This window comes from Sciurus vulgaris (assembly GCF_902686455.1).
Source record: "Sciurus vulgaris genome assembly, chromosome: 16".
In the NCBI taxonomy this organism is placed as follows: Eukaryota; Metazoa; Chordata; class Mammalia; order Rodentia; family Sciuridae; genus Sciurus; species Sciurus vulgaris.
Genome location: NC_136477.1, coordinates 55,345,967 through 55,359,074, shown reverse-complemented (window position 1 = coordinate 55,359,074; position 13,108 = coordinate 55,345,967). Strand labels below are relative to the sequence as shown.

General features: G+C 37.5%; 1 protein-coding gene across 15 annotated transcripts in view; it reads left to right on the top strand.

Moving 5' to 3' along the window:
- FHIT (fragile histidine triad diadenosine triphosphatase) overlaps positions 1 to 13,108 on the top strand; it is a 1,508,523-nt gene that overhangs the window by 1,155,775 nt on the left and 339,640 nt on the right. The window contains exon 1 of one of the 15 annotated variants that reach the window (XM_079114458.1): positions 3,128 to 3,448. The exons of the other annotated variants lie outside the window; for them this stretch is intronic. Coding sequence (XP_078970584.1) covers positions 3,433 to 3,448 — 16 coding nt within the window. The 5' untranslated portion in view covers positions 3,128 to 3,432. Of the gene's footprint in view, positions 1 to 3,127; positions 3,449 to 13,108 lie in introns of those variants that run through there. 15 annotated transcript variants of the gene reach the window in all.

Sequence of the window (13,108 nt, the reverse complement as noted above, 5' to 3'; positions counted from 1 at the left end):
AGGGCACTCCTGGTGTTTTTGAGCACCTTGCCCTGGATCTGGACATAAAGGTGGTAGTATGGTCAGCACCTTCCTGGTGGAGGCAACAGGAAATAATAGAAGCACTCAGGAGGGACCCTTAAGTCAGCCTGGAATGCTGCTTGGAAGAGGTGACATCTAAGCTTTGAATTAAAGGACAAGTGTAAGCTGAGCAGGAACAGGAAGAAAAGTGTGCTAGGCAGAAGAAAGACAATAAAAGACAATAAAAGAAATAAAAGACAAGAAAGACATAAAAGATAATTTATGATGAGTTTATATTATTTTGCTCCTACATTACAGTCACCCGTCCCTTAGGACATCGAGTGTGTGTGTGAAAGTGTTTGGAAAGATGAAAACTCTACGAATGTAAAGCATTATTATTTTATGGATTCTGTTTGAGGGAACCTAAGTTGAGTGATGGGTGAGCAGGATAAATATTTGATAAGCAGGGAACACACTGTACAGCACAGCATGCCTCTCTGAGAAGGTAACTTCACTAGAATTATAGCAAATATCTCCCCTAGCCACTGTGCCCAAATGTTTGCATTAGCTGCATTATTTATATGAAAATAATGGTTAATCTGAAAATCTTACTAAAATATATGTCTCACATACTGTCTTGGACTAATGCTTCATAAGGTCAGGGACTTTACCTGTCTTTTTGTTGGATCTCCACTGCCCAGAGCAGTATTTTACATAGCGTATGTGCTCAATGAATATGTTTGTCAGAATGAGCAATTGGAGTAGAAAGGTTACATTAGGAATTTTATCTTTCAGTGATTTCGATTTTTGCCATGATCAAGATTAAGCTGTCTATAACCTATCCCAGAAGTAGTTTGTTGTCATTTTAGACTGTAGATTAGCCATGTTATAACGTAATTCAAATTTTAACATAAAATATGAAATTCACTCTTTGTTCATCTCCCGAGTCCCCACTATCAGAGACTGTGTCTTCTTCCATGTCCTGTGCTTTAACATCCCTTCATGTACAGCATTTCCTGAATTTGATCACAAACAGGATCACGTTATGTATACTGTTCTGTGATTTCTTTTTTTTTACTTTATCAGTATGTTTTGAAGCTTGGTCCTTATAAAAGCAATATCCACTCTTTTTAATGACTTCATAGGATTTCATGTATAAAGCACCATAATTTATTTCGCCTTGCCTATATTTTAATAATTTAAAATGTAGTTACAATAAATATCCTTGTACATATATTTAAGGCATATTAATGTACTTACTTAGCTTAAATTTTAGAACTTTTTAATTTTTGTAAAGGGTAGTATTTTTATTACTCAGTCATTTCCTTTGGGTTCTTTTTTGCCTTTTTTAATTAAAAAAAATCAAGGATAGGAAAATGTTTTTCATTAAGAATTCTTAGTTGGCAACTCCTTATTTCACAACTTAATTGTGAAATTTAAATGTATCATGGAATCAGATATTTCCTCTACACACACATGCACATAACACACTCCTGAGTGAGATTTGGAGCACTGTATGTTTTGTGCCCCTCCGAGGGGAGAAACCTCTGAACCTAGGACATGCTGCAACATTGTCACGTGTGGGTTTTTTTTTTTTTAATTGTAAACAAATGGGATACATGTTGTTTCTCTGGTTGTACATGAAGTAAAGACATACCATTTGTGTAATCAAGTGATGATGACACATAATGGGGAGTGGGAGGGGGGCAAGAATGGACGTGTGGGGTTCTTAATGCTTTCCTCATTCACATCATGATCCCACTAATGGACTTAGATAGTACTCAGTCCACAGAGCCATGTGTAGCAGCCCCCATGTCTGGAGTTTTCCACTACTTTTATTCTTTTAGGATTTTAAATACCCTGGGTACTTTGATGCAGAGTCAGGATCAGTCACTATACTATTGATAAAAATTAGAGACAGTGTAGGCACCTTCAGAAAAGCAAGCAACAGTTTAATCTTGGAAATAGACATTGGCGCTGTCAATAAATGCTTTGTTGAATGAACAAACGAATGGATGAAAGTAAAACGAATGACACTAAACTTTTGGCTCCTAGGGACATTTTCTACATTACTTATTGCCCCCGCAAATTGTGGTCTGAACCTGCTGCCACTGTTGGGAATGGGCAAGAACCTATTGGTGTAATTGGGGCATCCATCTGGATAACGAGCTCTCACTGGATGTTTAATGATGGAGTGGGGCTGTCGGGTGGAAATTCCCAAAGCCCACAACACTTGAGCCTTCATGTCGACTAAAAAGAAAACCTGAAGAGTTGCTGTACAAGTGACTTTAGCAAGATACAAGGTCTTCCCAGATCAATATCCACCAAACAACAAAGGCAATTGATAAGTTAAGCTGTGATAAGCCAGATAGTACCTGTGGGCTCTCTTGACAAATGTGACCAGCAAGTCCTTTACACTGTACATCATGTAAGGAAGAAATCAAAGATGAAATAGAAGGTTCTTTATTTTTCCCAGTTAAGTGAGAGTGTGTAGTTTTGACTACCCATATATTTTAGTAAGGTTACCTATTTTTTAGGAAAACAAAGTATTCATTTATAGTATGTTTTTCTGTCATGCACATATGCTTATTTCATTCTATAAATATTTATTAAGAGACTGTTGTGTGGCTGGCATGGTGCTGAGCCTAGGATGCAGTCCCATATTTATATAGCAATATGTATCCTTAAGTACCATAATTTTAGATATTTTCCCAAGTATAAATTTGATTTTTACCATCTTTACCTTAGTATTGAATTCCCTAAATAGCTGATAACAGACACATATTCATGGAATGGTTTATGCTAGAAGAGAGAGCTTTTATTTTATTTTGTTTTGTTTTTATTTATTTTTTTCTAATTAGTTACACATGAGAGTAGGATGAATTTTGACACATTGTACACAAATGCAGCACAGATTCTCATAGAGAGAGTTTTAATCCCCGGGTCTTGTCTTAGACTGTGTATTATTCAGGGGTCTATGTATTTTATAGCACTTCTTGATAATTTTAAAAAGTGCTTACCTCTGTGATAATCACTGAAATGGGCTTGCAAAAAAAAAAAAAAAAAGTGCTGTGTATCAGTACCCATGGGTTTATTATCTGATCAAGGAGTCCAACCAACTTGTAACAGTTAATTAACTATAAAAAGTAGCATCTGATTATGAGACCAAAAATTACATAGACATTTTGAGAGGGAGATAGATGGGGCTAGAATTTTCTAAAGCTCCATCTACTTGTTCACATATTTCTATACATGTGTTATGAACATGGAGATAGCGACAAAATGATCTAATTAGCAGAACTTTAAAAATTAAGTAACAACAACAAAAACAGCTCATCTTCAAAATAACATAACTTTTCTAAAAATTGCTTGTCCAGTATGGGAATGGGAAGCTCTTGAATATCATTGGGAAATTTGTTCTGGAGTATCAAGATGCAGTTGAGACAAGGTGAGAAATAAACTTCATAAATAAGCCTATCATTGAATACATTTTAATTTTAAAAAAGAGCCGTTACACCTAGGAATTTCTCCCCAAGTGTATAGTTTGTATTCTCAGATTTTGTACTATTAATCCACATCATTTTGTCCTAGAGTGTGTCAGTATCCATGGGAAAAGGACCTTTGTTATTCATACATTAGTTCAGCTACATATAACAAAAAGCTACTTAATAATGTCCTAACCAAATAGAGGTGTTGGTATATGTGCCAAGAAGTCCCTGGAGATAGGCCACATCAGTCTCAGTCTTTATTTGGATTTGTACCTTTGCAAGATGGCTTCCTTATTTCTGGGCAGATTCATAACAGGAAGAATAGGGGAGAAAGGTGGCAGCATGTAGATTTTGCCCATCTCTCATTGGCAAATATTCTATTGTGGCAGGTACATTTGTCTTTAAGGGGTACAGGTAGTGTGAACAGTTTGCCATGGAATGGAAGCAGACGAAAGAGAAAGAGGTTGAGATTGAGCGGTGGATGGGTGACCAACCTTTCCTGCCACAGTTAAGTTCTGTACAGGTAGTATTCAATTAAAATAAAAACTGTCTAGCTTGAGGGGCACCTTGCTTCTGAATCATCAGGTCTCCCTTCCTTTCTGTGTAAAACAAGGGGCTTACCAATGGTTGATCTGTTTTTAAGGTATTTTCTTGCTACAGCACCCAGGATTCCTTAGATACTTTAGTGCTGATTAAGAATGTTATTATATTAAGCATAGGACACTTAGGGAAGGACTACTGTGTTGTAGGTACTTTAAGTTCTTACTGTGTACGTTCTCACTCCGACCTCATCATACCTTTCTGAGGCTGGCACTACTGCGCTGTCCATTTTAAGGATGGAAAAGATAAGATAAAGTACAGATGGGTTCTCTTAATGACATGGTTAGATGCCACCTGAGGTGAGGGCGAGGTGAGAATTCATTCACAGTGTGGCCAACCCCAAAGACCATTCTCTTGACCAAATTTAAAGTTGCATGGTAGCCTTCATTTAAATATATTATTTTTTTTCCAGACTGACCATATGTATACTACACCTATTGATGTGCTTTTCAGTTTTCATAACTTCTAGTTTGCTTGCAAAAGTCCTTACTTTTTTGAGTTCCTTGTCCTCTGTCTGATCTGTGTCCTGTAGAGCAGTCTCAGGCTAAGACATGAGACTTGAATTAGGAATGAAGATAGTGTGTCATAATGACTTTGCACACTGCTGTGTTTATGCCTCAATCCTACCTCTGTCACTTGCAGAAGTGTCACTTTGAGCATGTTAAGTGTCATGGCTTAATGAGTTTGTTTCTTTGCATTCAATGGGAAAAGTGCAGTGTAACCCATTGGCTTTGTAGACAAAATGAAAATGAGATAATAGCTGTGAAGTGCCTTACACAGGATCTGTCCATGTATTAGATAGTAGATAACCATTTGTAGAAGCGGTTAAAGGGAAAAAGAAGTAATACAAATAGAAACACAAGTGGAATTATTCAGTGAATACTAAATGTGATTCAATTAGTATGTCTTCACATGGATTTCCTTCATTCTCTGTGTGAGGATTTGCTTTGCTTCTCATGTCTGCTGTGAACTCAGAAGTCTGCTGGAGCTAGCACCATCGTAGTATGTTGCATGATTGTCAGATCACATGTCCTTGTCCACCATCATTTCAGGGGGTACATAATTTAATGCCTATTAACCCTTCAGCCAAATTCTAAGAGGTCTTGTCTATAGCAGGAAGTGGGTGTCTGCTTCAGGTGGATCAAATACAAGGTAGAGATTGCCATGGGAGCACAAGGTAGGAGGGTAACTTGATACTGCATCCCTTCATTGCAGCTGAAAATTAATGCCAGAGCTCAGTGAAGTAAATTCCAAGATACCATGTTCACCCAAAGGTCAAAATAAGACTTATGAAGAGCATAGTTTTATCATTGCTAGGTAATTATTTTCCTTTCATGTTCCATTAATCTTTTTCATTCATCTTAGTCAAAATAGTGCATGCACATATAATAGACCCCAAACAGAAAGGAAAGGTATATAAAGAGAATTAAAAGTTGCCCTCCCCTCCCTGCTCTGGCCTGCAAGTCTTTTGTGCTTCAGATAATACCATTTTGAAGTTTCCTGTAACTTTTCACAAAAGGAAATTATGCACATGTGGACACACAAACAAAATGGTACACAGAAAGCCTTTCATATCTTTTCTTACGACATGGTATTAAATATACTCTTCACATTTTGCTTTATTTTTTTTAAATCATAGTATGTCAAAAAAGAGCAGACCTGCCTTGTGGATATAGCTTTGCATTGATAAACCAAAATGTGTTTAACTCAGTTAATGGCATATGGGTTCTTTCCAGTCTCACCCCTCCCACCCAAAGCTGGAGATTGAATTCAGGACTAATTTGTGCTGTGTGAGCCTTCTGCTGCAAAACTGCATGACCAGCCCCAGGTTTTGTTTCTATATGCAAAACTACAAAGTACAGTTTTTCACATGTTTGGACTTATTCTTATGTCTATAGGGTAAATTGACAGCAGTGAATTTGCTGGGTTACAGGTTTCATGAATTTGGCACTCTTATAAGAGGTTGTCAAATGCTTGACATACAGAAAACTTACAGCATATTTTCCCTCCCAAAAAGTAGGTCAGAGAAAACACATCTTTTCTTCATCTCTTTCCCCCAATTCCATACGTGTATCTTTCAGTGGTTTTCTCAAGAGTTCGAGTGGTATGACTATCGGTGGATCTTGTTCTGAGTTCTGGACTTCTGTGTCTAGTACTTGTCTTATGAGACCGGAGGCAGATGAACTGGTGAAAATGGGAAGTCAGTGTTCTGTTTGCCTCAACCGATGAGGAAGTGGCTGGACTGGCTTTCCTAGTTCACCACATCTCAGTATGGTATGGTAATGTGATGTCACGGGGGTATATCACTTTTTTCAAATGCTAAGGTGATTATTTTTTATTATATTCAGTTTCATAGAATAATTGCCAAATAACCATATGGTCATAAAGTTGCTTGAATAAACCAGACATCACCAAGTACCTCCTTACCCTGCGGAGATATAAGTGTAATTGGCTCAAACCTCCAATTGAGAGAATTTAGTGATTTCTCCACCTTTGATGTGAATTTGCAACATGCATTTTGTCTCTCTAGTTCTTAGTCCATGTATATTGTAGTATTTCCATCTCCCATCATCAGGATTTGTGATGTCTCCACATATATCCAAAACAGCTCCTCCCCACCCCACTGACATTTGCTTCCTCAGTGGTAGACAGAGAGAGAAGAGAGTCTTCAATTTGAACCACTGCTTAGATCCATCCTGGAGGGCTCTTTTCCCACTTCATCCCCTCTTTGCTCTCTTCCCCCTTTGGAAAATCTTGTCAACATCTTTGAAACTTTATGGCCAGTCTCTTTGCCGCCCAGTGTCTAACTCAGCATTGATGGCAAACCACTAGTGGTCTAAAAGACATGGTTTTCCAGCCAATTTGATGTTTTCTCAAATAATTTTTAAAAGAAAAAATAAAAGCCTCTGTTTTGTCACATTCTTATTCCTTTTATCTTGTTGGGAGCATCTCACTCACAAAGCACCTTTCCCAACCACTTTCTGCTTGTTTTGTTTCAGTTTTAATGAACTGATGTTGGCTATAAAATTTAGTAGGGGATCTACTTTTGAGAATAAATCCATCACTTCTTTTTGTTTTGTTCTTTTTAGGTATATATGACAGTACAGTGTATTTTGATATATTATACATACATGGAGTATAACTTGTCCTAATTAGAATCATGTTCTTGTGTTGGTACACAGTGTGAAGTTTCACTGGTCATATATTCATCTATGAACGTAGGAAAGTTATGCTCAATTCATTCCACTATCTTTCCTAATCCCATCTTCTCTTCCTTCCCTTCATTTCCCTTGATCTAATCAGGTGAACTTTTATTCTTCCCTTCCTGCCCCACCCCCTTCTTGTATGTCAGCATCCACATATCAGAGAGAATGTTTGGCTTTTGTTTTGGGGGATTGGCTTATTCCACTTAGCACAATAGTCTCCTCTTTCATCTATTTACCAGCATATGCCATGATTTCATTCTTCTTTATGGCTAAGTAACATTCTGTGGTGTATATGCCACATTTTCTTTATCCATTCATCTGTTGAAGGGCACCTAGGTTGTTCTATAGTTTTGCTATTGTGAATTGAGCTGCTATAAAAACATTCAACATCTCTAGCAATTAGAGAAATGCAAATTAAAACTATATTGAGATTTCATTTCACTTCAGCCAAAATGGCAATTATCAAGAATACAAGTAACAATAAATGTTGGTGAGGATGTGGGGAAAAAGATACACTCATACATTGTTAGTGGGGCTGTAAATTGGTGTAATCACTCTGGAAAGCAATATGGTGATTCTTCAGAAAATTTGGAATGGAACCACCATTTGACCCAGTTATCTCACTCCTTGGCCTATACCCAAAGGACTTAAAATAACATACTACAGTTGATCACATCAATGTTTATAGCAGCTCAATTCAATACTCTTTCCAGTGTATCCAGGAAGAGTATGATCTTTGGAAAGGGACACCAGGTCTTAAGGTCAGGCTGTCACTCACTATTTAAGATCAGCAACTTATCTTTTTTTTCTTTCTCCAGTAATGGATATTAAACCCAGGGATGATCTACCACTGTATACATCCCAACCCTTTTTATTTTTCACTTTGTGACAGGATTTTACTAAGTTGCTAAAACTGGACTTGAATTTGCAATCCTTCCATCTTGATCTCCTGAGTTGCTGGGATTATGGGTGTGTGTCTCTGCACTTGACTGAAACTTAGTTTTTGGATCTTATTTTCTTTCAGTAATGTAAAGGGGAATATTCTTAATGAATTGTTTTAAACACTGGAAGTGACAAACATTAGGTATCTGCCATAATGCTTGCAAAGTAGGAGGTGCTCAAAATGGAGTGTTAAGACAGTGACTCAAAATATCATTCAAGTTAAGTGTCATCAGTCCTGAGGTAGAACTTTTGTGAATTCCACAGTAGGGAACTCTTTCTTGTTCTCGTTGTCTCAACAACTCCTGTGCCCATCCCCATAGGAAGGGGACTAAGGAGAGAACTTTGTAGTTCATATTTTGTAGCTGGTTACTAAGCATGCATTCAGTACTCAATGGGTGCTTATGACTTGGTATTCTGTGGCTCGATTGATCTTTCAGCTGAAAATTCCCCTCCCTTCTACCTTCCAGAGGTGATTAAAATGTGTTATACTAGAAAATGTTTGGTTTCTTTTCTGGATTCCTTACTTGAGTCAGATTTCTATATTATAACATGAAACCTGTCTTCATTTATTTTTTTCTTCTAACAATAAATCAATCTTTCTCATTTCTTACTCATTTCTGAGTTCCCTTCTATAAGTCTTTCTTTCTCTTTTTCTCCTATGCATGAATTCCCTCCTGTTCTTCTGCTTGAAATCCATCTCTGTTGTCATAAATGCCCTTATTTCTGTGTGATTCTCCTGTCTCCTTTCCCTCCAGATGATAAATTTGCCTTATTTGAAAGAAAACATCATTTGTTTCCTCACATCTGATCTGAATAACAGTGAAATGTTTGTTTAAAATTAATGCTTTCAGCAAAGAACCCTCTCTGTTTACTTGACTTGCAATATTTTAATATTTAACATGCTATGATGTAAAACTTGTGGAAGAAAAATCTCCTGGTGTGATCTGGTTGCCTAACAATTTACATTGAGCTGCAATATTTTATTTGCTATAATTACTCACTGACAAAACAGAGAATCAAAATGCAAAAATACAAAATGCTCTCGGTTTGCATTTTATTTCAAAATGGGGGGAAAGAGAGAGAGAGGAGGGAGGGAGGGGGAGAGAGAGAGAGAGAAAGAGAGAGAGAGAGAGAGCCTTTGTGTAAGAAAGGAAAGCCAGCTTGGGCAGATACCCATCTCTGCAAACCAGCTGTTCTGCAGGAAGACTCAAACCAAAGAGGAGACTGTAGGGCTGCCAGAGAGTTTGTAAGAGTTCTGTGATGTGGACTTGAGGTTGGAGGGCAGGGCCCAGGGCCATCACATTTCCATCTCTGACTCCAGAATCTTACTGTGATTTTATATATGTCCTTTCACTCTGTGGCACCAATGGCTCTGCTCTTAAACCATTGAAGTTTCATAGATGAAAGATGGCAATCCACTGGGCTCTTGTTAGAAAATGTCCAACTCTGGCACTCTTTCCTCCCCCTGTTATTTGCACTCTTGAAAGGCACAGGTTTGAGTGGCTTGCAGGTGTGAGTGGAGCATGACAGCCACTACCACAGGCACTGTGCATGTCAACCAGCAGCTCCTCCCTTGACTTCATCCCCTGTGAAAAGGCTCTTCTTGCTTTCAGATATAGGAGCGCTCATGGACCCAAATCTTGGTTCCTTTGCACAATGAAACAATGAAACAATGAAAAGTGTTTCTGTTTCTGAAATTACTAATATGGTTGCCTCAATGGGTTTTCCAGGATGTAATTAATAGAGGAAATTGAAACAAGGTTCTTCTTTACCATTCAATTTAACAAGTACTCTCCAGGTCAACACAAACGAAACATTAACTTTGATATCATACTAGGGGCAGAAAGTTGCGTTCCATTTTTAAAATCCAAAATGGCGAAGACTGTGTATATACAAAATGTGTATAGAAGTGCTTATTTCTTTCTCCTAATAAGTTGATTTCTTCACAAATATAACTTGCTCAAAGTAGGTGGTAGGAGAAACTGTGGAAAGCTATTTACCAAGGACAGTTAATACATATTTTAATATTTCTGACACAGGAAGCACTTAATGCAAAAGATTAATCATTAGATAAACCACGTGTTGTCAGGATTTGGGTAAAGTTCTTAGAAATATAGAACTGTATTAGATGGTACATATTAAAAAAGATACCTCTCTCTAAGCAATCAATAACACAGGATTTAGTGATCCTTAGTTAGTCCCCAAGTATTGATTTTATGATCTACATTCATTTTAATTTTATTTTTTAAGTAGCTGAAAAGTTGATTTTTGGGTTGAAGAATTTCTTTTCAGAGAAACATTTTTCAAGTTGTATGTGGGTGGATTTCAACAAACTTTTAAATGCTAATTGAACTTTCTAGTTTATTCTTAATTTTTGTTTATGATTCAAGAAGGTATAGAGTTTCCCCCAAGTTAATAATGATACTTAGTGCTTTATTTCTTCCCACAATAAGAAATTGGATCACCACTGCCAATTTTTTCTTCCATTTATCTTGGCATGTTGTCTATCAAAACAAAAAAGAATGAAAAGAAAGAAAGAAAGAGTGCTCAGGGAGCACAACATAACATCTGTTAGTTACAATTGCTCTTTAAAGATGACACACGACATCACCACCTCACCAAGCTCTGTTGAAGTTCTACTCTTTTAGATTTACTGTATAGATAGTAAGGCCTTATGAAGGGGAGGGAGATTTATTGCAAGGCCACGTGGAATCTTGCACTGGAATTACAAAACCAACAAAAACTGGGGAAGTTCTCTAAGCAGCCCTCATGAGATTCATGGTCACAGAAAATCTCTGGTATTTTTCTCTTTCTGCCTGGATTTCTTTGCTTAGTTTTTAAGCCCTCAGAAGATCAGCTTGAACTTGACCATCCTTGTCTTTCGGTCTTTCTCTACCATGAACTTTCCACCTAAGCTCTTGTCACATTTCCAAGAGCAATTAAAAATATCTTGTCATGTTTTATTCAACATTTCTGTGTCTCATTTCAAGAGGGTTTTACAAATCAATCATGTTTCAGGTTGGAAACCATCCCTAGATTTCTTCTTTAAACAATATTCTTAGTGGTCTCTGTTGGTGGATTAGAGTTGACATGCCTGGTGTAGTTCATCTTTTATGTCTCTTCACAACTAAGCTAATTTTAAGACATAGTTTTGAAATCAGGACGTATGTGGCTTCTATGATATGGAAAAATAAGAAATATTTGTTTATGATTACAAAATTAGCATAACATAAAATAGATCATCTTAGCTATTTTTCAATGTAATATTCATCAGCATTGAGTATCTTCACAGTGTTGTACAGTCATTATCACTTTTCATTTCCAGAACTTTCTATTATCCCAAACAGAAATACCATACCCAATATACAAAATCTCTGTTTCCTCATTCCCCCAGCTCTTGGTAATCTCTGTTGGACTTTTCTGCCCCTTTGAGTTCACCTATTCTACAGCTCCTTGTAAGTACAGTCATAAAGTCTGTATCCTTTTGTGTTTTACTTATCACACCCAGCATCATATTTTCAAGTTTTATCCATATTGTAATGTGTCAGAATCTCATTCCTTTTTAAGGCTAAATAATATTCCATTGTATGGTTATGCTCCATCTTATTTATGTAGGGAACAGAATTTCAACTGGGCTCTTTAGGATAGGAGAGGTGGGCCAGTGTTGCTTTTTGGCTTGTGAGTTTCTGAAGGAACAGACCTGGCAGGGCCACACTGCTTATCTCACTAATATTCCATTTAACTTGCATTATAATCTTTGAGATTTGGAGTTTTGAATATTCCCTAAACATCTTCTTTGTCATGTCCTAATAAAAACTCTTAAAATTTTGTTCCAAGTTTTATATAAAATAATGCATTGAATGTGCCTGACATGGCACACAGTGGGCAGACAGTGAGTCAGGCTTTCCTCTTTATTACCCATCCTGTGATTTTAGAAACCCCCACCCATGATGAAGAATGAAGACAAACGTAACAGTAGGTGTGTTTCTCTATGGGTTAGAGGGGACAAAAGAAAACTGAGTTCCCAGGGCATGAATTTGGGAAGTGGCAGGCAGGGATGGCAAGATCCTCAGAGCAGGAAAAATGGCTTCTGGGACCTTTACCTCTCTTTCATCTGTCCCATGAACTTGGGGCAGCTGGTTTCCTGGATCTAGTCCATCTCAGGAGAGGAAGGAAAATATATATATTTTTTCCATCTGGCACACCCAAAACACCTTCTCCAAGATAAAAGTGTCTGTTCTTCTTTCAAACTGCTTTTGCTGTTACCCATGAAAAAATATTTTTCATTTTGATAGAAAGCAATTTCTGTCTTCCTGCCAAGCCAGCAAAGACTCTTTTTGAGAAATGCTTTTGCTTTCCTGGTATCTGGGTGTAAAATCTGCATGACATGGAGACCTGCAGTGACATCATTTCAGCACTTGCCTGGGGTGGTAGCTGGGAGAAAAGCAGAATGAAACGTACACCTCCTGGTGTAGCATTTGAATCAAACACATAGACTTGGAGTCTGCTGGTTTTTCTGGGCACATCTAAACTTACAGCACACTTTGGAGCACTTCCTGTGAACAGTAGATTGAGGACCCGGTGGTGATAAGAGTGAAAATGAGCACTATAGACTCCTCCTCCTGCTTCCCCTGTTCCCACTATATTAAATGGTTATTTTCTAACAGAAAACCTTTTCATTCCAAATAAATCCAAAGTGATAGAACCAGAAGCAAATCAAGCTTTCTAGTCTAATAAAAAATTCCTGGGAGATGTTGTCTGTAGAATCCATTTTTCTCTGTGTGTCTCTGAAGAGTTGTAGCCAACTCCTAGAAATAAAACACAAATATTGTGCTCTGACCTCCTGCCCCACATGGTCTCACATGCCCTGCA